Source organism: Poecile atricapillus, chromosome 13, assembly GCF_030490865.1.
Source record: "Poecile atricapillus isolate bPoeAtr1 chromosome 13, bPoeAtr1.hap1, whole genome shotgun sequence".
NCBI classification, from domain to species: domain Eukaryota; kingdom Metazoa; phylum Chordata; class Aves; order Passeriformes; family Paridae; genus Poecile; species Poecile atricapillus.
In genome coordinates, this window is record NC_081261.1 from 9676968 (window position 1) to 9704965 (window position 27998).

The 27998-nt window shown below is 48.0% G+C and overlaps 1 protein-coding gene across 3 annotated transcripts in view; it reads right to left on the reverse strand.

Moving 5' to 3' along the window:
* The window catches only part of JADE2 (jade family PHD finger 2), a 71828-nt gene that overhangs the window by 15911 nt on the left and 27919 nt on the right, over window positions 1-27998 (reverse strand). For all 3 annotated transcript variants that reach the window (XM_058848959.1, XM_058848956.1, XM_058848957.1), the window contains 4 exons: window positions 18886-19055; window positions 9738-9949; window positions 5878-6045; window positions 5260-5376 (listed from right to left, as the gene is read on the reverse strand). In XM_058848959.1, the coding sequence (XP_058704942.1) occupies window positions 5260-5376; window positions 5878-6045; window positions 9738-9949; window positions 18886-19055 (667 nt within the window). The remainder of the gene's footprint in view (window positions 1-5259; window positions 5377-5877; window positions 6046-9737; window positions 9950-18885; window positions 19056-27998) is intronic.

Sequence of the window (27998 nt, forward strand, 5' to 3'; positions counted from 1 at the left end):
ACAAACACAAGCAGAAGAGCCCCAGGGTTCAAGAGGTGGCATTTTGCCACCTGACCTTCTTTAATCCACCTCTGTCATGGGCCCTGCTCATCTCTCACCTACCATAACCAGAAGCTTCCAACGGTTCTTCCAACGAGACATGTCAAAAGCCAAAGAACAGCACAGGCCAATGGGATGATCAGGACTGTCAGTGGATTTCTCCTGATGGAGAAATGCTCACCTGTATTTCACCCTCAAGCTATTCCCCCTCTGTTACCACATCTAAAGCCAATATGCCATTTTTGCTGGAAGCACATAGAACATGGCAGGGTTTAGGAGTGAACATGGGATCTAAGCAGCCAATGCTCCTAAATGCCTTCCTCCTCAGGAAATTACACAGCCTCCAACTTGCTCCATTTAAAAAAGAAAGAAAAATGCAACTGGAGCAAAACATCACAAAATGAATGCTTTAGAACTTGTACAGTGGCTACAATGTTGTCAAACTTGCATCAAATCATTTTTTTTAATGATTTCCCTAACTTACCTCAGGCTTAAATTACTTTGAATCCCACAGGCAAGAAATCTCAGCCTGGTGTCCCACAGAGGAACTCCCACAAGCCAGCACTGTGCCTGTGTCCATGTCAGCACCTTCTCCCCCTCTATGCATTAACTGTTTTTAATGGCTCAAAGTGTAAGGTAATTATTTCAACCATAACCCATAAGAAATCAGTCTATTCCAGCTGCTAATGACCAGTTAAACTGCAATAATGAGACATTTTAAGTGGGTTATTACTGTAGGCGCTACTTTGGCATTAATGGAAGAATTGCTCTTGTGGGGGATGACGATGCACTTGTGCCCTGAATGACCAGGTGGAGGCATGTGAAATTTCCTAAATGTTGATGACAAACCATTTAGTTTTACTGGAGCTCTGCTGCACCTTAATTCTCAAAAAGAAAAATATATTCTGGTAGGAGTTGAGGAACAGAAGTTTTACAGCTTTTTATCATCATCCCATCCATCAGCCCTGAATCCTGCCCAGGCACTCGGGGGTGAACTTTTGACATTGCTGCTTTTAGATATTTTCCTTTGACTTTTTTTATGAGTCTGCTGGTCCTCAAGAAGCTGCCAGGACCAAGAAAAGCATACGCAAGCATTGTCCAAATCCTTCACTTCCAGAGCTCTCCAGGCCCTACTGCAAAGCCTCAGAGAGCAGTGGGAAGAGCTGGACACAGCTCTGGCTGTATCAGCATGGCTCTGAGCAGCAATGCTGGGCACTAACTCCTGCAGGCACCACAAGCAAGTGGATTATGAACTCCAACACCATTTTTATCCTGTTTAAAAATGGCCATTTGGTCCTAATTTCAGTCTGAAATCGTTCACAAAAATATCTGGTAACTTGCAAAACTCAACTCCTTATGATGTGCTGCTGGCACTGGCTTGGAGCCTGGCACTGTGAGGCACCCACTGATGCTCCCTGTGCCAGCCCAGGGCACTCACCAGCACAGCGGGCACAGGATGCCTGCCCTGCTACCCTGGCCATCCCCTGGGACAAGCCCTGTCACAGCCACATATGTAGCTGAAGCACCAGCTCCATTCTCAAGTATTTATTTTTGGCAACGTAGGAGGGACAGAGGGAGCCCAGCCTGAACTGCAGCTTCCAGATTTACTCAAGGCAGGCAGTATATCACACACTGGCTTTTAAAGTGCACACAGTGCTGTCCCTTCCCTTCTGTTTCTGCCATCAGTGCTAAAAACAGCATTAACAACACGCCCATGTCTTCTGCCAGGACAGAGTCCTGTTAACAGGAATGACCATCACTCCACCTTAGGAATAAAGCAAATCCAGTGACACTCATCCTGGATCTCTCTACTCCAACAGATGGCAAGCAACACTTGTCAGAAACCGTGCCCAAAATGCAAACAGAAAATAATTAGGCAGCTCAGCTGACAGGGCGACAAAGATACCTGGTCAACCACAGCCACTGAGGGACCCTGGACAAGCTAACAATAAAAATATATTGATCCATCCCAGAATGGCACTGGAATGAAGCCACTTGTGGCGGGAGGGAGGGATCTGCCACACAGAATAAACCAGGCTCAAAAGATTGGAGCAGTACCCACTTTGTTATCGATTGTGCTTCATTATCTTACAGCACCTTTCATTCAAGGATTTCAGGCAAATCCATTCCCAAACAAAATTCTGAGAGAAAACTGCTCCAGAGGTTAAACATGGGCTCTTAATTAGTTCTAAAATCATTCTTAATGGGAAGAAACAGAGAGGTGATTTTAGTTACCAAGGACATTCAAACAGAAGTTTAGCTGCTTGCCGTGGTGGTGCAGTTTGGGTCTGAGGGGAAGGAAGTGGCTCCTCCAACAGACCTGAGAGGGAGCTCAGGAAGGAATAATTAATTACCGGTGCTGAACACTGGCCAAGCCATCAGACACAACACTTCTGCATCCTTAAAAAACTACCATGTGATTTTTCATGACCACATATGGTCTGGAGCCTGGTAGAGCTTAACTGATTCCAATTTTTAGGCAATTTCAGCCTCACAGACTCCTCAGAGTATGCAGGGCAGAAGATGGATGGGACTGGGGCAGCATGGGCAACACACTCTGCTCTTATCCCCGATGCCACACGCTGCCTTTTCAGGACCACAGGCAGAAGACAGCTTTGGGAACCACCAGTTATCCCAGTGGATGAGGACGAGTGGCACTGCTTGCTTAATGGGAGTGGGTGGCAGTGAGCAGAGAAGTGATGATGAATGGGGGAGAGATGGAGGACATTTCCAAGGGCAAAATATGACAACAAAAAGAAAGCTGGAAGATGACAACTGCAGAAGATTGTGCCCTTTGGAGAAGCTTGCCAGCAACCGAGAGCCCTGGCGTTCTGTGCTGCCTCAATGAGCTCTTCCAGCCGCTGTGACATGTGAGGAGGAGGGAGTGGAGTCCCAAAAAAGCATGGTCAGGACTCAGGCTGCACCAGAGCCTGGCTCCTGGCACTCTCTTTTCCATCTCAGAAATGCAAACAAGAAAATTCCTCCTGCATTCTGAGCTGTCTGGCATCTCCTGATGTCTGACCACAAGAACCACCATGAAGTAATGACTTCCCCTTAACAGGAGTCAGGCAAAGGGTGTCTCCAGAGCTGCATCTCTGCACAGCATCAGGCAGTTTAGGCTTGGTTATGGTCACACCAGGTTACACTGGGCTCACAGCTCTGCACCAGAAAGCAGGGGTTGAGTTACATGCAGCAGCAAGGGCAAAGACATGGACAGCAGTGGGGAGCCCTTCCTTGGGCTTTTCTCAGTTTCTTTCCCTTTTGATGGTCAAATTTGGATGGGGAAAAACACCCCCATACACAGAGGTCCCTACAAAGACTTCTTGTGTGTGTCTCTGCAAATGTGTCTGAGGTGGGTGCTTTCTCAAGCTGCAGTGGTGCCTCTGAGATGCTCTGCTGGGATGACAGTCTTCTACTCCTCCAGCCTGCCTCCCAGATTTCTGCCTCATAAAACCCTCTTGGAAAACCCCCTCCTGGAAGCAACTTCCTTCCTTCTGCAGACCTGCCCACCTCCAGCACCTGATTGCTGCTGCCAGGAGCAAACATCCAGTGCTTTTGCAGAAAACAACATCCCCCTTTCAGAGCTGGGTCACAAACCCAAAACGCTGACAAGGGTAGATTCCACCTGTATAAACAGGTTCTCGCAAAAATATGCTCCATAAAATATGCTCCATAAACACAAGTTTTTGAAACAGAGCTCTGTACCATGGATGAGTACAGAGCGTATTTATTTACCTATGGGTGTTAATTTACCCCATAAATCCTTAAATAAAGGCACTGGCTGCTTTTTTTTTCCACTTCTCCCCCTTTTCCTTGAATCAAAACCATCCTGCACACAGCAGGGTGGCCTCGGTAAATGCTCCAGTGGCAATCTCATGAAGACTTATAAACCATAAGCTTCCAGGACAGCAAGGCTCCTGTTCCATCTCAGGTGACCTTTAATGCAAATCCATTCAGTCCCCGGGATCTCACAGCTCCCATGTCATGATGGCACTAAGAGGATGAAGCCTGAGAGACACTGAATTCTTTTTGATGCTGCCAAGCCTGTTTGCTTCCTTCCCTGCCGCTCTGTTCTTTGAAAGCAGTTGCCATTCTGACATAGTATCTCCATCTGGCAGGGTGAATAAGCACCCAGAGCCATCAAAAAAAAAATGAGTCAATGTGACAGATTTAAAGAAGTATTGTGAGATTTCATTTCAAACTATGGGGATTACTTTTAAATAGCTGCCTTTAAAGTATTAAACCCAAGACAACAGCACAAACACAGCAGAGCCTGCAGAGCTCCTATCCCTGCTGTCCTTCTGCCACCATCCAGCAGCTTGTGGTCCATGGTCACTGCTGCAAACACCAACCTCCACCATGCAGCTCTTGCTGAGGTACTGAAGCTGATCACTTGGGATCAGGACACATCCCTAAATTTCTCTCAATTTTACAAAGCTTAATGGCTTTGGGACCACCAGGACATCACACTGGCCAAGCAGGTGGAAGGAGGGGGAATCATGGGGTTCAGCAGGGCTCCCCAAATGCCCTCACACCAAGAGTGCTGTATTTTGTATGGGAGCTTCTGCTCTGCTCCCCAAGAACAGAGATCATGGTGTGGGAAGCTATGTCCCACTTCTGTCATAATAAAACCTGGAGAATCCTGCTTTCTATCTGAAAAGAGAATGTCTGTCTCTCCTGCTGTGGGGAGGGCAGGCAATCAGGTATCTGCAGTGGTTTCCTTAGGTGTGGCAAAATAGAAAATGTGGAAATGTCATACATGGTAAGTACTTTATTTTCTGAGGCAGCAAGTCAGTGAGGACTATCCAACCCTTGTGCACCCTGATTTCCCCAAAACTGAAAGGCTGACCCCCCCCCCCTCAGTTCTGTGAAATACTTGTGTTATATATCCCATGAGCATCTCACTTTCCTGGCAGCCTCAAAAAGCCCTTCTCCTGGAGGCTTCTGATCTAAACCAAGGTCATTTGCAGTCCTAGTAATTAGTGTCACTACAGCAACACCACTGTGTTATGCAAAGAAAGTTAATCTAGAGTTCTAGCACTCAGTGCATTAAATGATTGCAAACAACATCTGATGATGCCTGATAGGCTCTTGTCATTAAGTTTACTCAGAACAGAAGTAAGAGTCATTCAGACCATGTCCTTCAGCATCTCAAGACTCCAGTGGCTAATACAGGCACAATCCCCGAGGTCAGAGTTTCTTCAGTGCCAAGTTACATACCTGAATGCATGTCCCAGTGCACTCCTTGCAGAGGCTGCAGGACAAAGCCCATCTGCTTGCTGGGATATGTGAGATCTTCGTAATGGGTTCCATCTTTTCAGGACATCCAATGCTAACCTGGCCACAAGAGAGAAGACAAGTTGTAAATATCAGCTACGGTCCCAAATCTCCTCCAAGGGGGTGTCTGTGGCAGTCTGAATGAAGGATGGATTACATTTCTTATTCTTCAGGGTCAGTTGTAATTTGGAAAAAAACCCAAAACCAGAAACAAATCTGGATGTCACAGAAGGAAAAATGTATGTTGGTTTTTCCTCTACATTAATTCCTCATCTGAGGTGTATCTCAGATGGGCATATGAAATTAGCTTTACTCTGCTCAAAGGTATGCTCCCCACCTCCGTGGCTTTGCACTCCAATTCTCTGCCCTCCCTTAACAGGGTGCCCCTTGGCTGCTAATTAAACACACGGCGTGATAACTGCCTGGCATTGCGGCTCTGGCATAGCTTGATAAGCCAAACTGTATTTGTTATTTACACTGTTAATCAACACCCTTGGGCCAAGACCTGAAACCAGGGCTGTGCCCACCCATGTGTCAGGAGGAGGCTGGAAAATGTCTTACTTCAGGTATCCATAAGGCACAGCTAACGTGGACCCATTTCGTCCCGCTGCGGGTGGGTTTGAGCGCTCCCCCCCTCTTGGGGCACAGCAGACACTTGGGCTGAACACCGAGGGCGCAGGTCCGGCACAGCCAGCTCCCAATGGGGACCTTCAGGATGCCATAGCACGCCTGTGGAGACATGAGGGACGAGGGTTAACCCAGCAGCCCAGGATGGACATCCTCCCAGACTGCCTCCATCACTCCCAACTTTCTCACTGCATCCCAACAAACACGAGACTCAACGCAGCAAGGACAGGGAGCTGAAGTCCTTCCTTACTGCCTTCCTTGTTTTCACATGCATGCTCATGGTGGATCAGTGTGTCCTGGGCTTTAAGTAAAAGCTAAGTATAAAAAGCTGCTGTGCCTCTTGCCAAGCACCTGCCTGGCTCCAGGCCTGGCGGGGCAGGGCCTCCACCAGCAGCAGCTCTGTGGTGCAGACATCTGCCCGCTCATATCCTGCCTGTTCCTGACCCACAATGACTTGGAAAAGTAAGAAATGCTATGCAGAGAAATCTTCTGAGGTCACTGAGGGCTGAAAAGCCACAAGCCCATGATTGAGAAATTCGACCGCACTGGTTACAGGCCCAGCACAGCCCAAAGGGGAAGCAAAAATAACTACAGAAAGGTAAAAAAGGGAAGCCAAGAGTCATGAATGTAAATGAGATGGGAGGAACCAAAAAGGATAGTAAGTCTTAAGGATGACACATATAAAGGGGGCACAGACAAGTCTCCAGACAAGCGAGTGAGAACTGAAGGGCCTGGGCTGCCCATGGAGCTCCCTGACCTGCTGTGGTAACACAGGACACCAAGAAGCCAAAGTGTTTCATAAATATTTCTCTTCTGTACTTGGGGAAGAGCCAAATGATAAGCCGTATCACATAATGATAAATACTTTCCACTTCAACCATAATTTATGACTGTATTAAACAGCTACTACTAAAACCAGACGGTTTTTAACTGTCAGGTCCTGATAACTCCCACTTAAAGGGTTTTCAGAGGGCGACACACTGCCTTGGGCATTAACACAGGGCTGTGTCCCTATTTAAAGTGAGGAGATGTAATTAATTCTACATCTGGCTGCTCTGACATCCCTACAGAAGGTAAGCAGCCAGTGCTGACATGGACTCCCAGCACTGGTGGCTGCAAATTGAGCCTGGGCATTCATCAGCTCCACTTCTTGAAGTTTACCCCTCAAAAAGAATAGCTTTTTCTCCTGCTGCATGTCATTGTCACTGCAAGTGACAGTGCTGTGGATGGGAAACTGGAACAGAGGGGACACATGGAGATGTGTGAGCATGGCAAAAGTCAGCCATCAGTCTTTACTGGCCCAGAACAGACTACAACACGATTTTAGGTTGCCCCAAATCACAAATTGACTGATAGTGGTTTGCAAGTGGAAGAAGCCACTTTGTGAACAGATTATTGGGATAACAAGGAATTAAGAGAGGAAATATTATTGCTTCAAGTCTACACAGTTCAAAGGAGACTTACTGTGTTTCATAGTGCCTCCAAATCTGACAGATAAATCATTTCTGGAACATGTTTTATAAAACATGTGATTTAGTACCAGTCAAGAATCAGCCTGATATGTACTAGCAGCAGAATGAACTGGCAGACTCATCTCAAAATCCAGGGGAAAGCAGGAATTATGACCAGGTGCCCATCTCTAGCAGACTCTTAGATCTTGGTTATTTATTCCTAGTGATTTTAGAGCAGCTGAAGGTGCAATTCTGCTCCTGAGAAGAAAATACAGGGCTTCTGTCCCAGACAAGGTACAGCTCTAGAAACAAGGTGCATTATCAGCTAAACACACTCTTCCAAGTGCAGCACCAGAGGCAGAAGGTGCTCCAGAAACATGAAGCCAGAGGAATGCTGAGTAGGAGCAGCACAGCTATTTTTATTGCTGCATCTATCTGGGGTGCAACATCACTGAGAACAAGATGCCAAAAATCCAGCAAGGATGCCAAGCCATAGACAAGCTTGGTGTGGTCCATGGAAAAGAGGGCAGGTTCAGCTGTGTGCCCACACCAGGGAAAGGGAATTCAGTGATGACAGGCCCATGGCATGGTGGCTGGAAACTGAAGGTGGATCATTCCCATGCTAAACAGAAATGTGATGTTGTCACTGTGAGAGCAATGAACTGTGATTTAACAGCGGGTAACACGGTTCCACCTCGCTGACAATTTTAAAAGGACAACTGCACGTGCTTTCTAAAAGCTTGACTTTAGGAATTAATAGCAAGCCTCATGGCTTGTGTTATGCATATGAAGTGAGCACAACGATATCACCTGGCACCATAACCCACCACTGAGTGCCTTGAGCCCCTTCCTGATGGCATGCAGGAGGACAAGGCATGGCTCTGGTGAAGCCCATGGCACCAGCACCCATATGCTCGCAGGAAAGCATCATTCCCAGCAGGTTTGGGATGTGGTGCTGGCAAAGGCACAGTGCAGGTTAGATAACCACGATGCCATGTAACACCCTGCACTGTGCCTCTGGACTTTGAGGCTTAGGGTGTAAATCGGGGCAGAGATTAAATCATGGGCATCTTATGGGCTGGCATAGGGCTTAGGGCTGGACTTTACTCCCTGAAAACAACTAAAAATCCCTCTTTTCTTTCAACAGCCTTGAAATCCAGACTGCTGTGTCCCCTTCTGCAGCAGTGGGGTTGCTGCTTAAAGTGGAGAACACACAGTGCCACGGCTCCCCCTGAGTCCCTGCTGTGGCTCATGCCAGCTCACAGCCTGACATTGCCACTTGGGCTTGTTAAAAAAGAACCCAAGACATACAAAATACCCTGAACACAACCCTGAATCATTCTGGTATTTTGTGGAATCTGATTCACTGATGGAAACCATTCAAAACACCCACCTCCTACAGATATTTCCAGTGCTCTCCCACCTCCAGGAAGCACTGATGGAAAAGCTGCCCAAAAGATGAGCAAATGGCTCTTGTTAGAACTAAAAAAACCCAAAACTGTTCACACAGAGGCTGAAGCCCAGGTGCTGCTACTGCCAGCACCTGGGCTTACACAGCGCTTCCCCTTGAAGCACGGCCACTAAAACCTCCCTGGGTCCACAAGGGACCCAGGACACCCTCATGTGGCTGCCTTCCCCTTGTCAAGGTTACCCCAAAAGCAGGAGGCCCATAGACTCCCCCCAGCAAGAGCCTGAAGCATTTGCATTCAATTCTAAAAATAAAATTTATTTTCCTCCAGGCAGCAAAATAAAATGAAATCCCACGCTCACACAGTGGGGAAGCTAGGACAGAAACCTCACCATGTGAGACTGCAGTGCTGGAGCTGGAAGGTCCAACCACTCCCCAGATAAAGCAGAGGATGAGGAGGAAGCTGTGGGGGTCTGTGCAAGCACAGGACTGCAGACCCACATCCCACCCAGCCAACAGCTAAGTCTTGCACACACTGCTGGTCACCTGAGGGTGCTGAAGATCCCACTGGATAATAAATGCGGTAAAGAGAAGTAAGCATATTAAAGGATGAGGGAGACATAAAATAAAATATCACAGATACCAGAGAATGAGGAGGAAGGGGCACTTCAACCTCTGGTTGTGTGTTTCTGTGGGCAGTTATAGATGGTTGGGGCTAAAAAGGTAAGAAAAGCAAGTTTGCTGTCTGCCAGCTATCCAAGACCCCACTGCTATCCCCACACCTCTGGAGCTGCACTTGGGATCCATGAGGAAAGCTCAGAGGATCCAGCAGCCCAGAGGAAGGGATGGGTGGGGATGGGAGGAAGGCAGAGGAGGAGGGTACCCGAGCGTGATGAGCAGAGCCAAGCGCTGCCACCCTGCCCTCAGGGGCTCACCTGGTGCACGCAGACGTTGCACTTGTCACAAAACACCATCTCATTGCCATCCTCCCCCTCTGGCGAGCGGCACACGTCACACACCACATCCTCGTCGTACTCGATGCCCAAGCCCTCCTCGGTCTCGATGGCGATATTCATGTTCTCGTAGCACATGGTCTCCAGCTCCTCCAGCACTCGCTCCAGGGTGATCTCATCCAGCTCAGGCTTTTCTGCAAGGCAGAAGGCAGAGCATGAAGGCAAAGCCACTGATGCAGCTCCGGCACAGGCGCCCACCCACCTTCAGGGAGCGTTTTGCCAGGGGCTGAGCATTTCAGATGGCAACTCAAGAGGCAAATCCACAGCAACGGTAAAAGCGGCGATTCGGAAAACGGCTGCTCCTAACTTGGGATGCAGTCTATGTTTCATAGACAGTAACAAAATATTGCTGCTGGCTGAGAGGAAGGAAACCCATTCAGCTGAAGCAATGCGGATAATTGGGGCTGACAGTTTAAATGTTCAAGGAAACAAGTTTTGCAAAGATGCTTTCCACAGTGAGGGCTCAGACAAGCTTTGGCAACACAAAATCAGTGCTTTAATTGTTAAGACTGAAAATTGACCATTTTATGGCCAATTAAACGGAAATGTAAAACTGAAGCCAAAGGCAGAAACTGAGGCTATATGAGGGTTTTTTTGTGTTTGGGTTTAGTGAGATCAGGAGGTCAGACCCAGGTGGGTCTTTTATTCCCCCCATACCAGTATCTTTAATGGAGAGAGGTGGCAGAGATGCTTTACCAGAGCTTTCTCCACAGAGACAACCAGGAATACAAGGTTAATAACCGGGAGAGGTTTCTTAGTGCAGCAACCTCTAGAAGTGGGATACCCAGCTGCCTTTAGATGGGGCATGGTGCTGCCAGGAGCTCAGCAGCCCCAAAATGGTGCCACAAATGAAATGTGAGGTCGCTCCAGGCAAGGAGAAAAATCTGTGAGGAGCAGGAGTGAAGTTCTCTGTGAAGGGGTAGAGGCAGAGTTAAGCTCCCATCACACCCTGCCTCCTGACGAGCACTGTGCCATCAGAGGAGAAGGCATAGAGACAACAGAAGTACCAGCAGGACGCAATACAAAACAATTAGACTTTGTAGTTCATTAGTGTGAATATCCACACACTGGCCAGACAGTGGAGGAACCTGACCCAAACTGCTGTCCCCTTCCTTGATGCAAAGCAATGGAAGAAAATACCTCATTTATGAGCAGAGACAGAGAAAAAAGGCTTGAGGAAGAACCCATAAGGAACAGTTACTAACTGTTCAGTGAAAAATTTGGTATCCTGGTCATGTCTCAAGCCACAGTGTGATGTCCCTGCTCTGGGCTGAACACTGGGCTACTCTAAAGCCCCCAGGGATGGGGTTGCAGGGGTCCCAGCACCTCTGGCTGGATGGGGCTGGCAAAGGCTGCATCTTTTTCCCCATAGCCACTGATCAACTGAAAAAACTCTGTCAAGGGGGAAAGCATCACGTAGGCGAGCTCGGCAAGCAAACACACCATTGTCTGTCTTTTTAAGCTCTTCCCCAATGTTTCACTGGCACAATTTCCCTTGGCTTGACAAGTCTCTGCAAACATCCAGCCTGGCATTTTACACGTCTATGTCAAGTCTGAGATACCATCTAAGACAGACAACACTGTTCCCTATCACAGCCCTTTCAAGAGCTCGGGCTGCTGTGCTGCAACATGCCAAGGAACCTGCTGATACCTGTTTGATTCCGGAGCAGCCCCGGCAATGGGCGCGGGATCTCAGCCCCAGGCTGGCACAGGCTGCCTGCGCCTCTGGAGCTCTGCAATGTGAAGCATCCCGCACTAGCACAGTGAGTTCTGAGCACCAGGGCTGGGGTAGAGCCATCATCTTGCTCTTGGCATAGTTCTGGTTGGATGTCATGGAAACATGGAATGGGTTGGGTTGGAAGGGACCTTAAAGATCTTCCCATTCCAACCCCTCTGCCATGGGCAGGGACAACTATCCCAGGCTGCTCCAAGCCCCATCCAAGTGTTCCCTTGAATGCTTCCAGGGACAGTGCAGCCACAGCTTCTCTGGGTAACCTGTGCCAGTGCCTCCCCCCCCTCACAGGGAAAAATTTCTTCCCAATATGTAATCTAAATCGATCCTCTTTCAACTCAAAGCCACCCCCCCATGATCTTTAATTGCATGCATGTCACAGAGAAAGCCAGAGCATTATTTTTGCCTTAATTGAGTCCTTTTACAAACACACCACCTGAGCTGCACTTGCTCAACATGACTTTATGTGAGTATTAAACCAGTCCAGCAAGAATATCCTCCTCTTGATCAGGGTTTCAACTCCTCACCTGTTACTATGAGCCTAGGCACCGGAGTGCCAGTCTGGAGCTACTCCATTCCTCCCAACATTTCAGGCTCTGATCCTCTAGAAAGCAAAACAGTGATCAAGGTGTTCCCAGTGCTTTTCCCCACACACTTTCCAGAGCTGCCCTGTGCTCATAGGAGAGGGCAGGCAGAGAGCAAGCAGCATGAGGAAGGAAAGGGAGGGGGTTTTCCACAGGAATCACGAACCTGACCTTGCCCAGGGTCAGAACTGCCACCGTTCCACTTCACCTCAAGTGGAAAGAACCAGCACCCATCCCACCTCCCGAATTTTCCATCACCTGTTTGACCCTGGGAAGAAAGTTCACGCTGACCCCAAAACTCCTGTGCCAGAGGAAAGGCAGAGCCAGAGGGAGAGCAGCAGCTCGGCGGGGTTCCCTTATCAGCCTGTGTGCCATGCAGCTGCTCCAGCATTGCATGGGAATATAGATCCATCCCTCCCGCACACACACACGCGCTCTCACACTCCATTTAGGTGTAATTACATTAGGAATGCATTTGCCAAGCATCATCCCAAATACCTTGGAGCTTATTGAATTGACAATTGCACTTGATGGGGATGAAGTGATTAATCGTTTATGAAACTCTAAACAATGGGGCCTGGGGGTGAAGTGCTTTTTCCATTTGTGTTCCATTTATCTCCTTCTGTATCATATAAAGTTTGTGCTACTAAACTCCATTCATAAAATTGTCATCTTTTTGGCTGCAAAAACTCTCTATTTATTGATTGTGGCCAGCTGAACAGCAAACAAAAATTTCTCCACCAAAAGACTTCCTGAGTACATGCACAAGTGACACTATTATTGTTCCCAGAGAAGGAAAGTAAAGATGCAGACAACTGATCTTGGCTACAATGAACAAATCCAGTGATGTCCACATTTGGGACCATGATCAGGTCAGCAGACTCTACCTGCTGACCAAGAGAACAGTATTTTCACCTGGTTAAGGTGTGCCAAGGTCTTAGGCAAGAAAACAAAGCTTTCCTGAGCCTCCACGGAGAACGGCAGTGATAACCATAAACTTCTTGAGAATTTCTGTGTGGAGGGACACAGGGAGAGCTGAGGCTTCAATCCTGTGCCAATATAATCCCCAGCTATTCGGAGCCACATTCAAAACACCAACACAGGAGGAGTATGTCCCATCACCCTTCCAGGAGGCCACCCACACCCTTTCCCCATTAACACCAAGTGCATTAATGATGATGGGTTTTGATGTGGCCACCCAGCCTCCCTGGAACACCCTGGTATCCCCCCACAGTGGGAAGGGCTGTAATCCAGGGAATGCTGCCTCCCACAGCATCTCAGATGTGTGCCCTGTCCCCTCTTTGCACAGGGCAGGATGCTGGGGGTAGCGCATTCCCAGCTAAAGGAAGCACCAGAAAATGGGACTTGCTTCAGATATGGAGGAGAAGAGGTGACAGATAATGATGCACTACAGGAGTCTCCAGATCTGATTCATGAAAAGAAACCCAGAAGGAACTTTGCTTCAAGCAAGAAAGTCTTCCCTGTGTGTCTATATCAGGGTCTGCCACGACCCCTGCAGCTCCACAGCCACCCAGCATCCCCATCATCCCAGGGGGCTCCCAAGGGTCCCAGCCCAACTCCACACAACTCAGCCCTTACAGCTGCTCATTCAGCACCTGAAACACAGAATTTTAACATTCCACCCCAAAGGAACTGGGATTACTGGGCTGGCACTGCAGCCACAGCGCCGCGCCTGGGAGAAGTACCAGGCACATTCCTTTACACAACATCACCCTCCGTTATAATTATTCCTGTAATATCGTAATTTATGTGGCATGAAGGAGCAATATTCTTCTGCTAAATGAATTCTCAGCTACTACTTGTCGTGGTGTGAGCCAACTCATTGCAAGGGGAGGAAAAAAGTAGCTGGAGAGCCACCTTTCACAAAACAGAAACCTATTTCTGACTGAACTGTGCTCCACTAATATCAATTTACTGAAACAATCAATCCTTTCCCCCTGTGGAGAATACCTGGAGATAGAAACAGCTCATGAACAAACAGCTATCAGGACTGCAGGCTGTGCCATCCACTCATTCACAGACTATAAACTGGGAGTCTACTTTTCAGGAAATATATATGTGTGTGTGTGTTTATATATATATATATAAACAAGCAAAATTTACTGCTTTTTACAATTATAATTAAAAAATGGAAAGCAATTGTGAAATGATGTAGGCTTCTCTCTGACTATCTTTGAAAACCTGAGGTGAAAGAATGACAGGTCCCTGAGGGGATGGGGTGTTCACACATGGTACAGGGACCACAGACTCCAGAGATCTCCTTCCAGCTCAGTGGCCCTCCAGCTCGCCCCAGGCAAGCCACTTCAAACTTGCCTGCTTTGGCACTCATGGGGACACCAGCCAGCCTGCCCTGGGCTGAGTGCCCCCCTGGGCATCCTTCAGGGACAGCCAACCACCTGAACACCACACCAGACCACCTGGGAGTCCCACAGCCACCTCCAGCCCACCACCTACAGACACAGCCCTTGGAAGATGCAGCAATTGTACATTAATCATTTATCAATGTTATTTATAAACAGACCCTGCATGTAAAGTGTGACCAGTACACAAACAGTGAACTGAGCATCCACAGTGAAACCTCCAGACATTTTGTTACAAACAAAGCCTGCTAATGCACTTAAAAGATTTACAGGAACCAATTATCACCCTTTCTGCCACCCACTGATATCAATTATTGCTCGAATTTAAGATGATGACAAAATGTTTCAGAAGCCACTTTAGAAGCTGCTGCCTCTCTGAAGTGATGCTTGGCTCTGACAGGGCTGTCCTAGAGCACTCCTGATGAAAGCCTCCTCACCCCATCAGCAGCAAAACTGGAGTAGTGCTGGAAACTACCACAATTACTGCCAGGAATTTATGGAAACAGCAAAACAGCGACTTGATGTAAAAACTGATTGTGCTGAAAATGTGAAGGCAAAGTGTCTAAAGAGCCTACCACTGATCTCCAGCCCTGACAATTTATACATTAATACATCACATACAAACAATTAATACATTCATTTACACACGGTATTGATTATCTGTATCTCTAAGGAGCTAAATAAGGTCTGTTCCAGAGGCTTGTGGTGTTTTACAGAGGGGAATAGCTTCAGACTGACAGAGGGCAGAGTGAGATTGGCTATTAGGAAGAAAATCCTCCCTGCAAGGGTGGGCAGGCCCTGGCACAGGTTGCCCAGAGAAGCTGTGGTCGTCCCTTTCCTGGAAGTGTCCAATGTCAGGTTGGATGGGCTTGGAGAAACCTGGGATAGTGGAAGGTGTCCCTGCCCATGGCAGGGGGTTTGGAATGTGATGAACTTTAAGGTCCCTCCCAAACCAAACCATTCTACAATTCTATCCTGGGGTGGCCCTGCACAGCAGGACATGGACACACGCTGGTGGGTGGCAGCTGCTTGGAAATGGGCTCTGCTGGGGAGTGCCAACTCGCTGCCTCAGGGTGGAAAAGGGGCTCCTAGAATCCCACAAGGATGCAGTGGAATGGGAGCAGCCTCAGAGTGCGACACCCAGGAGTGTCAAGGAGGGAAGCAGCCACTCTGTGAGGAGCAGGACTGACAGCAGCCTCTGCTCCACTGAGCACATCTTGCCCGGGGTACTCCACTGACTCCAGCGTATTTCACATCTACTTGACCAATCTCACCTCTGCTGAGGGAGGTTTCATCTCATTAGTACACAGACATATCTCAAGTATGCAGCGATGAATTCCCCCCGGAGCTTCAAAAGCAATCCATGTGACCTTTGCATGTTCCTGCCATAAAATACCAGGAACACCTCCAGCTCCCAAGATAGAAGCTGTGGTGGGCATATGTGAGCAGAATACACCATATGGATTAAGTCAAGGGAATACTTAGAAACTTCGACTCTGCCTTCAGCAAAATTGATTCCGACAACAATTTTAGCAATTTCTTGAGGATTTTCCATATGTTTATTAAGTGCCGATCACTGCAAAAGGATCTTTCAGCCTTGGTCTTTGAAGTCTCTCTAGCTCCACTCTTACAATAGCTTCGGATTTAGTGGAGATCATAAAATACAGCATAAAATGTTAATATAAAAATGAAGACTTATGGCATGGTTCCTGTCTAAAAGGACAGGCCTGTGCTGCCTGGAGTGGCATGGACATTAATCTGGCTCCAGGCTTCATTCAGTCTTCTTCAGATCCACTTCTTTTACAATCTCATATTGCAGCAGTAACAAATAAAACACTTAGGCATGCCTAAATACTGACTTCATCTCTAGCACACAAAGGTTCTTTAAACAGCACATTTCCATCGAGTACAACAACAGCTACTGAGGCATCTTACTGGGGGGTTTAAAGCTATTTAAAGCTGCTTTATGTTTAAAACTTTTGCTTTTCATGTAAAACCTTTGCTTTCTGGAGCAATTCCAATTAATTGGCAGAGGAGTCAGCAGGCAGAATGCAGAGAGTTGGAGCTATCTGGAGGTTTATCTGATCTTGGTGATAAAATTCCATCCCTGGGGTGACCTAAAAAGGACTGGAAAAGGCATGTGCTGTGTGCTACAGTGGACCCATGAAAGGCAAGCTGGATGATCTCATAGGTGTTTTCCAGCTCTCCTCCCTGCACATCCTCAGGAGCCAGTCAGAGATCAGGATCCTTCTTTGTCATTAAATATTTTGGGAATGACATATTGTGCCCCTGGACAGCCCAGTGACAACAGTTCAGCCAAACACCCATGAGGAATTTAAACTTCTGCCTACCTCCCAAATTAATGCTGGAAGATAACTCCTGACTCCTCTGAATGGGAGGAGAAGCTGCCTGTTCTCTAGTTAAGTCATGTTAATGATCTTGGAGATTAGCAAAGCAGGTTTGGAAATCTCAGCGAGTCATTAGCAGTGTCATTAATGTCAAGGAGAAAGTGCTATTTATGGAGTGCCTTTGGACCAGCCCAGGCAGCAGCAATCCTCTGCCTTGGGTGGTGAAGGGCACCCAAATCCAACCCTGGCTTTTCCCATGTGGGAAGCAGAGGGAGCAGAGCCCCTGCTCTGGCCCAGCCTAGGATGGGAGCAGTAATGGATTTGCTACAACAGCTTTCCTCTATGAGCACCCAAACCCCATCACTTCCACGGGGGGGAAGATGCATCCCCTCAAGGAAGCCCGATGACTTCCAGCCTCCACAGCTGCCACGGGTGATGTGACCGTGGTCCTGCAGCCAGGAGCACCAGCTCCCATCCTGCCACACCCCCAGCTCCCCACAGCATCAGGGATGGGCTACTAATTAAAGCCACATCTTTTCCTTTCCAAGTCACTGGAAAAAATGTACTAGCCCTTGCACTGCTACAGAAGTTGGGAGGACTGGGGGAGGGTGCAAGATACCAGAATCTATTGGGCTGAAGCTGTATCCACATTATTTGAACTGCATTTGGAACCTAATACTTTGAAGAAATAATAAAGTAAGGCAAGTTTAATCCAACTGAGCTGAAGAAGACAAATCTCTGCCCACTTCATTTCCAGAGACTTATGAAATACACACAAGGGGAAATGGAAATAGAGACAACCCTTCTCTGGAGCCCAGAGACACTTCTGATGGCCATGCAGTGGTTGAGATGGCAGGGGAAATGTAGCAGGGAATACAGTGAAGGCACAGTGAGGTCAGAATCATGCCCAGTGTGGTAGAAGGTGGTTTCTTGATGCAGCAGCAGCAGCTGTGCAGGGTGAGGAAGAGTGGATGCTCTGCAAGGTACTTGAGCAGAACTGAGACACTTGGCTTTATCTAGCAGCACCCTCTGTTCTGCCCAAGGACTTCACTGTAGCTGCCAGTACCTCAAAACCTGCATGTGCTAATGACAGAGCTGAGGCTGCTAATGCAGGACCAGCTAATGAGGGCAAAAGTGGCTTGTGATTTCTCTGTGATGCTATAGGCTCCACAGTGTTGAGATCATGGGAAATCCAATATGCATATATATATGTGTATAAAATACTATACCAGATAATCAGACAAACTGTGAAGACAGCTTCTACAACTTTCTCAAAAGCATGGTAACAAAACTTCCTTGTAAGTCATGAGTACACCAGAAGGACAGATCTTCCAAAACCAAGATCAGTCAATGTCACGGCCAACTTCTGAGCTCGCTTGTGCTCCATGCAAGCTCATAGAACTGAATCTTTCTGACCTCATCCTAAAGCCTGCTGCAGCCCTCAACCAGATGCCTGTGAGAGCCAGCACAACCCCCCTGTTCAGCAGTGCACTATCCCATCTGCTCAAGCACCTGGTAAAATCCTTTTTCCCACTCTTGAAAGGCCTTTGTCACCAGGACTAACCCTTCATGTAGGCACCCTTGAGCCTACAAGCTGACCTCACAAGCTGAATGCTTTATTGAGGTCTTATTCTTACCTGCAGAGATAAGGAAGCAACCCTTCCCTAACAAGGACTGGAAAATCCCTCCACAGTCAGGCAGGACTACACACCCACAGGTCTGTGCCAACAAATTTGCCCAGCAGACCATGTTAAGCACTAGTGCCAATGGTCAAATTCCAAGCTCAGGTACTTGGATTTGACCAAAATCACTAGAGGATCTGAAGAATGTAATGTGATATAACAGCAGTGATGCAGGCAGTGTTATGCTGTGGTATCTAGAGATGCCTGGAACACAAAACAATAAGGACCAGCATTTCTGACATTTCTTCTTCAAGCCTTTAGTTCCACATGTTTACTCAAAAAGCCTGAATGCCCACTGTGGGACACCCGTGCCAGAAAGAAAAGAAAAACCAGCAGTACTTACCCATCTCCTTAAGCTCCATGTTAACAAGTTCCAACCAGCAGGTATCGAGCTCGTCCAAGTCATAGCGGCTCATTCCTTGCAAGTAAGTCCTTGTAGCTTCTGAAATATCAGAGCCAGGCAGGCTGCTTGGTGAAACCTGTGAAAGTGAGTTCTCCAGCTGGGGGATGATCCTGGAAGAAAAGAAGGGGAGGTTAAGAAAGAGCTACAACTCAGAAAAATATTCTGTTTCTTGCCAGAGGGTGAGACCACACTGGGTAGTCGAGTCTGTGAAGGAAAGCAAAGCCACTGCCCCTGAAGTCAGCCCATGGGCCAGCACTAACAGACGGCCCCAGCAGAGCACCTACAGCATCAGTGTTCCCATCCATCTACAGAAGTGAACTCTTTACATGAGAAAAACGAGGTGCAATGGAGATGATGATCCAGGTACTGATAACAGGCCCCCCAGCCATTAACCCCTCCATCAACACCTCCAGTGTGCTGTACACTGCAGTGCCACATCCACACCATGCTGGGCAGCACTTTGGCACACTTGGCACTGGAGAACAACCCACGATGGCCTGTGAGATTTGTTCTCAGTGCTCTCTAATCACAGCCACAGGGATGGAGAGAGGAGCTGCCTCATCTGCTGCAAACTCCCCGCAGAGAGAGCGACCAGGCTCTGGCTGTCAGCTCTTCTGCCTTTCCTTGGCAACTCTGCAGCAATATGCATACTTGCCATGCACATGTCAACAGTGTCATGCCTAATGACATGCAAGCAGAGGACAAGCTGGAAATGAGAAGCAGCCTGTGGTGCCAGCTGACAGATCTCAGCGAAGTTGGGAACTGGAACTTGCTGCAGTATTTGCACAGCTCACATTTCCTCCCCTGGAATCCACCTCCTGGCACAGATATCAAGCCAGAAAGGTGCTGCAAAGTAACAGCAACCAAACATTAACTCTCTGCAGCACATCAGCCCCTTCCAAATAGCTTCTTCCCATGCAAAGCTGGAGGACCCAGCCCTGCTCTTGCACCAGTGCCAGCTGGGAAGGCTGCTGATCTCTGGAAGACTTTTATCTGCCTTCTGTCCTGCTATGTAAGCTAATGTCAGAGCACTGAGTGCCTTGTGCTCTGTGATGTGTCTGGGGCAAAGCCACAGTGTCCATCACATAACCAGATGAATTGTGGCACCAGATGCTCCAGGGTCTGTGTGTGCCAAGGAGAGACACTTGAGCCCAGCTGTCCTTGGGAATGAGACCCTACCTGCCTTGCCCAAGGTCAGGAAGGAAATCTGTGGCAGGGTAAGAAAATGAACCTGGAGTTTCTACAGACCCAGACAAGTAGTTTAATTGCTTTCCTCTGTAGTTACAAACACTGGAGGTACCTCCAGAGCCACCAGCAGGAGAAACAACAATTTATAGCTCAGAGAGGGAAACATCAAGAAATGGGTTCTTATTATCTCTTTTGCTTTACTTTCCCCACCAGTAAATTGCAAATAAAGGTGTGACCCAATGTCCCGAGTACATCTCCAAATTTAAGGTCAAGAACTAAAAAGTGTCTACATGGAAGGACAGCTCTCAGTTCCCACATTTTAAAACAATCTCACTGTAATCTAGGACAAGACTTGGGGATTCACTGACTTCTTTAATGCAGACAGCAGTAATTAACACTGAAACTAGGCATGCTCCAGCCACAGCTTCAGGACTGGCACCTAAGGAGCTCCCAAACCCCTAAAATCAGAGAATCGCAGAATAGATGGGTTTGGAGGGAGTCTTAAAGATCATCCAGTTCCAACCCTCCCTGCAATGGGCTGGGACAATTTCCACTATCCCAGATTGCTCCAAGCCCCATCCAGCCTGGCCCTGGACACTTCCAGGGACGGAGCAGTCAACAGCTTCTCTGGGCAACCTGTGCAGGGCCTCATCACTCTCACAGGGAAGAATTTCTCCCTAATATCTAATCTAAATCTGCTCTCTGTCAGTTCAAAGCTACTCCCTCCTGTCTAGTCACTACATACCCATCTAGAAGTCCCTGTCCAGCCTTTCTTGTAACCCCTTTAGCCACTGGAAGATGCCAGTAACAAAAAAAAAAGCAGGAGCTGCTGCTGCAATGTGCATTGGTTCATGTCAGACTGAACCTCTTCTTCCCATGAGCCCAAGTCCAGATCATCCCTGCACAGAAAGAGAACCTTGGTGTGGGAGCAGCCAGGCTGGGCACAGCCTTGTTATGGGAGAGAAAAAAAACCAATCCTCCACCTGAAATGAATGCTTCTGTTGGGAAGAGCTGCCTGAGCAGGCATGAGGTCAGGGCCATAAGCCTTCATAAAGCTGAATTACACAAGATGCTCACTGCACAGTCCCTGCAACAGGTGATGCTCTGACACCGAGGCAGCCATGGATGCTCAGGATGGCAGGAGGAAAGAGCTGCTATTTTTACCCCAGCATAAAATTGCAAAGATTTACGCTCTGTGTATGTATCAAAGGAGTATCCTGAACGGGTCATTTACTGTATTGACAGCACTGAAATGCACTGGGTGTGATAAGGATGCTGACGTGACTGGAGCAATCCCTTGGGGTTATCTGTCTCACACAGTGCATATGATACTGCCCACCCAGAGTGGTGTGTGGGACACAGCACCTGCCTGAGCCTGGGCACACAGCCTCCACCTCCTTTCTGCAGACATCTTATGGAGAAGTTTTGCTGAACCTGATGCTCAGAGACAGGAGACAAGTGACTCTCCCCCTGAGTTTGCCTCCCCAGCCAGCCATGCTCCCAAACCCTCCCCCCTGCCCCCCCAAAACCTGGATGCATGTTTAGACTCTCAGGTCCTGGCTTTGCACAGTCCCTGGTGATGCAGAGATCACAGGGAGCTTGGGGACTCATGGATGTTAACAGCTCCACCAGCATCCCTGTCCAGCTTTTTCTGACACTGTAATTAACTGCAGCTTGATTTAGTTTAATGGGAACTGGCACTTACAGAGTGATATTTTGCCTCTGACCATGCCACTGACGATGAAGATCAAGGTAATGAAGATACAAACATTTAACAAGCTCACCATCACTCTGTTAAAAGGTTTGAAACATGCCAGTGCAGTGCTGGCAGGTGCCTCTCCCCATCTGGGAATACAGGGATCAGGGGGGATGATCAGGTGCTGCAGCACTCAGCAGCCACTTTTCTACAAGGAATAAGTATTAATATGGAAAGTATCTTCTTAAGAGGATCACTAAACTTTGAGTTTCCTCCCCGTAACCCCATGGTGATCTGGCAGCATGGGCTGGGATCCCCTGGAGTTAATTCAGGCTTGGGATGCTGGGACATGTTCGTGCCATTTTCTCACCATTTCAAATACCAGAAAACTGAAAAGGTCAGAAATGAAGAAACTGAAATAGCTGCTAAATTATTTTTTATACAGTGAGAAGCTTGTATAACCCTATGAAGACCTGCTGGAAGCCTGGTCCAGATAAACACCCTGACTCATCTGGAGCACTCAGTTAAACACAAGGGTTTTATGGCTTGAAAACAATTCAGCAAACCCTAAGACAGCCTGTGCCAGTTCCCATGAACATTCCTCCCACCCTGAGGGGATCTGGAGGCTGCCAGATGCTGAGACTCACATGGGGCATCCCAAGCTTCTGGGAAGACCAAGCAGGATGAAATGCCCAGAGGTGCAGAGCCTCCCCCTGACTCCTGGATTTGCTTTGGTGGATAAAATCACGTTCCTAAAAAGCAGCCCACTCCTTCCTGACACATGCTAACACACCTGCAAAGGGCTTCCTGGTGTTGAGATATAAAGATCAGTGACTACAGAAACAGTGCCTTAGGCTAAGAGGAACTTTGGAAGGAGGAGATCCTACAGTTTAAGACGAGAGCACTCCCTTGAGAAGCACCATGCCCTGCCTCACAGCAATACAGAAAGCTGGGCACCCTTCCTCATCTCCAACAGCTTCAAGAAACTGGAGCCCAAAAAGCTGCAAGCCTTGTGCTGTCCAAACACTGCAGTGGAGACATAGCAAGAAAAAGGGAATAAAGCACAGAGGCTGCCCTCACCAGTGTCTATCCATCTCCTGCTGGGCTCCTAGAGCTGGGGACATCATCAAGGCTCCCCTTTTGCTCAGGGACAAGTCTTAATCCATTGTGAAACCATACTTCCAAACAGCTGCTCAGTAGACAAAGAAATACCCAGGCTGGGTGATGAGGAGTCTGCACACGAGCCACCAACCCACCCAAATTCCCTGCACCATCATGGCAAAGAACCACAGAGGCAAAGCCTCCACCAAGAGCCAGACCATTCACAGAAGCTCAATTACACAGGGGGAGCATTTACTCCTTTATTTATCCAGCCAGCCAGAGACACCACATTTTTTTAAAATCCTGTATCAGTCAAAAGCTCATTTAAACAAAGGGCTGAAAACTTGGATCAACCTGAAAATCACAACAAACCTGAGGCCATTAGTCTGAAAGTGTGTCTCAAGGGCACTTGAAGAAAAGGAGTAAGTGGACCCCAACACTCTTGAGGATCACATCTATCCCTGGAGAAGATTACACAGTAATAAAATACACTCAGCAAATTCCCATGGTAATTCATCTCTGTAAACTGAATGCTTCACTTGGCTGAAGGGAGAAGGCATTTTTTTCTATATGCTCCCATTTAATATATCAGATAGAAATAATTAATCCTGCATAGTGTTTCTCATTTAAAAATACTTAATTTTATTACAACAAAGGCTGTAGTCAGTCATCTTTTCTTTACCTCCATTCTAGTCTAAATTAGTCTTGTCTAATGTCCATAAGTAAGTCAGCTTAGGAAAGTCAGTGGAAAGATAGCTCTGCCAGCAACCTTCAGTCAGTGCTGATACTGCTCCTACTGCCAGCTCTGCTTACGTGGGAATTCTCCTGTGGCACACAACAGCTTTAAAAGGGCAATTTAAAGGGATGATTTTCACTTTCTGTTTATTAAAATAGCATCTAGCAGGCCATTTGGACCCCTTTTCTTATGAACTTAAGCTAACAGATTTTATAGATGCTATTGCCTCTCAACAGCAGAGCAGAATTTAAGTTAGAATAAGTGCCTGGGGGTATAAGGGTGAAGGATGGGGTTGGAGCTAGTGGTGGATGGTCACAATAATGAGCCACAACCCACACACAAGGGTTTGTGACCCTCAGCATACCCACACCCAGATTTACTGACCATGTTACTCCTACTTCTTGCATTTTTATGGCTTCTAGTAAAGGCTATAAAACCATGAGCCAAACACTGTACTCCCAAAGCAGGGTTCAAAGATGAAAGAGAATGCCAAGAAGATAATATATGTTTAGGTTTTAAATTAACTGGCCTGATGTTCAGACCTGTGAGCAAGCTGGCCTGACCAGCTGGATGAGCCTAGAAGTGTCTTTAGGATCCAGGTGTTGGTGCTAACAGGTACCTGTACACTTCACCCCTCCTCTCCTTGCTGAAGATACTCCAGGTAACATCTGGAGAACCCTGGTCACCAGCACAGAGAGTTCAGAGCCCTATGGGCACCCTGCTGTCACCCCTGGCATAAGCCACCTGAGACCAGAGCCCCTGGACCCTGCAGGGAGGACCACAGGTACTCAGGGTCTGCCAACACACCCTCCTGTGGATGGAGAAGAGAGGGCTGGAGGCAGCTGGTCCCAGAGAGGGAGGAGAGCAGTGACAGTGTATCTCAACAGGCCACTGTCACCAAACCCTTTTATTTTAAAACAAACAAGAACCTGAGCAGAATGAGATGGCACCGCTGGGACCACTTTGTGCAGAAAATAAACGATTTGCAGTATTTCCTTATTGGCTGCTGGAGCCAAAACCCCCTCAAGATTTGGCAACAGCTTCTGAAAATCCATGAAAATTCATCATACATACATCAACAGAGCAGCCACAGGAAGAGGAATCTGTGATGGCTGATGGCCTGGTCTGCCACCCATTTTGCACCATTTGTAGGCTATCTTCACGGCAGGGGCTGTAACAAACACATTCCTAGCAAAAATGGTTGATGGAGGGAACTTAACATCAACCCCTCCTGTGTACATCCATGCTTGAGCAAGCAGCTCAGTGCCACCGTGCAGTTTGTCCCCACTGCCACAGTGGGTGGCTGGGCTGGCACTGCCCTTTGCTATAACCTAAACCTTCCTTTAAGTGCTCGTCCCAAAAACCTGCACAGGCAGTCACATGTGTACTTCAGCCATGAAGCTCCATCTCGCTTTTTGCCGCTGTACTGAGAGAACAGAGCAGCTGAATTTGGCCCCAGAAGGATCCACCAAGCTCTGGTAACAGGAGCAGCTGTGCCCAAGACACCCGTCCTGCCTGCACAGACATCGGTGGCTGATGCTCAGCTCTGCGGAGGTGCCTTTGTGGCACTCAGGCTGTTCAGGAAGGGGTTAATGCTGCTTGCAGCAGCGTCCTGCCCTCGGGTACCAGCAGCCAGTGAGTGCAGCTCCAGGTGACGTAATGCCTGGGTGGCTGTGCAGGCTGCACTCCCCATCCTCCTGCGCTGGAGATGCGTCAGGGACCACAGGATGCGTCAGGGACCTCGGCGAGTCTCGGGGATTCTGCTGTGCTCTGCCAGGCAGGGACCAGCCCCGGACAGAGCGGCACAGCTACGCCCACCATCCCTTCAGCTGCCGCCATTGTCCCTCCCAGCTGAATTCTGACACTCAGTGCTGTTCAGTGAATATTAGAAATTTTCATTATCAGCTTTTAACACATCCCCAGGCATCGGGAGTGTCTGATCTGTGAGCAGCACAGCTCTGCAGGGCACAGCCTCGCTGCCAGCACATCAAACTCCTTCCAGCTCCTGGACCATCCAAGGGCTCTCTCTTTGGGCTTGGAAATCCCCCTGTGACAATCCCATTTCTGTGCAGAACATTAAGGATGGAGTAGAGTGGCCCCTCCTGAGCTGATGGTAGTTTAGGATTTACATAGGCAGGTTCTGGAAGTTTTACAGAAATACAGCTGAGGCTCCCAACTACAATTACCAGGTGCAGGAAGAAAAATGCTTAGTTGTTCCCCCTCCATCTGAAATCTCTTTCTGTAACAACCTGTAACCATAGTGGGTCCATCCAGGCCCCTGGAATAACATAATCCTCTAAGGAGAAAGTGATTCACTCTTCTTTGATGTGATAAAAAGAGGAAAACAAGTGAACAGGAGGCACTAAACAGCCATCTTGTGAAACCCAGACAGCTTTTCCAATTCCATTTCTGAGCTGTTTATCACCACATAAAAAGCCTGATACCCAGCAGACTAGAGAAAGACCAATGCTGATGTCCCTGTCTTTCTCATGTTTATATTCCAGCCTAAATCTCACAGAGATTTAGCTCAACAAATGAATTATTTAAGTTGCAACTCTGATTCAGTGCCCAGAGAATCATTTTGATGTAGATGGGAGTAGGGACCTGCTACAGAAGAATTCAGGTGCAGAGCAGTGACTGCTTTCCCAAGGCAGACGAGAGCACCATAGCACAGCTGGGTTCATCTCCACAACTTCTGTCAGAGGAAAACCACAGCTGCAGGGACACAGCAATGGCTGGGCAGTGGTTTGCTGGTGGGCTGATTGGAACAACAAAACGCAGATGTTTTTCTGGTTGACTAGACAAAAGCAGTGTCTGGGCTGAGAGCAAAATACACACATAATTTCTGATGCTGTGCAAGGATCTTCTCCATATTCCTTTCCCCCTTTTCTCTCTGTGCTATTCAGCTGCAGAAGTGGTGCTGAAGGCAGCAGGGGGACTGCTGATGGGAGGGGACACAGACTGTGCTGCTCTTCTGGCTCTGAAACACAACAAAATGCAGGAGCCTCCAGTTCCAGGGCAGCTGCAGAGGATGCTCACACAGCACCTTGTCCCTGAAGGCAAGCAGGGCAGAGCCAGCCCCAGCAGCCATAGGTGTTGCTTTCCCCCTTGTTCCAGAGCATCACTGACCCACCTGGTGGCCCTTCAGGGACCCATGTCACACAGCAACCTTCTCCAAACCCCGCCTGCAGGCTGCCAGTATTCTGCTCATTTCCATTTAAGCAATATATGTCTTGGAATTGCTACTAGAGAAGCCACGGACACTTGAGTGTGTGTTTTCTGGATATAAAAAGACAAAAAATATGTTGCTTCTTTATGTAACTTAAGCCAAGCTACTAACATTAAAGCATCTGGAATTAATTTTCCCAGCCAGATAATGTTTCCATAATTGCTTCAGTAATGCAAACAGCTCCACTTGCCTTTGTATCCACCTACTGATGGAAACCAGAAACAGAAGACATGAGCAACGGTGGCAGCTCTGCACCTGCCATGCTCTTAGCATGAGCCATGGCAGATCAAGAACTGGACAAATCCTCCTGACACTTACAGAGCTGAGTATGGGAAAGCTCAAAACACAGACACAGGCACAAGATGACAATTCCCATCCACCAGCACAGTGTCTTTGCATGGGTCTCCTTAAAGAAATCCAGCCCAGTGAAAGTAAGGCTTTGAGGAATTTGAAAAGGCAGCATCCAGACTCTTTTAATGTGTTCTGGATCACTGAAGTAACGCTGAATCCTGAAACACGTGAGAAGAGTTCTGACACTGAATCACTCAAGGCAGCACACAGCCCATCCCAGAAAACAAGGAGGGATCCATCTGCCTCTTTCACCATCCACGTGCAGCTAGGCTTGTTTGGGTGCACTTCATGAAACCCCAGAATGGTTTGAATTGGAAGGGACTTTTAAAGGTCACCTAATCCAAGCCCCATGCCACCAGCAGGAACACCTTCAACTAGATCAGATTTTCTAGATCTTCTCCAAGTGCACTGAAAGAAACCACCCACCAGCTCTCTTCCACCTCCCCAAGGTCCTGGCAACATAGTGATGCTCACTTTCCAGCAACACTTCACCTAAATTCAACGGGATTACCCATAGCAACACCAAGAACTGAGCAGCTATTCCTGCTGCTGGGCTATCCCGCTCCTCCCATCACTCTGGAGAGCACTCAGAAGTAATAGTTCCTTGCATTGTTCAAAGGGGACCCAAGGTGCACTAAATCACTAAGAGATGATTTCATTAGTGCTGCGGTTGCAAGCCCAGCAATCAGAGCTGCTTGGATTTGCCTGGCTACACACTAAATGCATGGTTCTGGATGGAGAGCAGAGGCAAT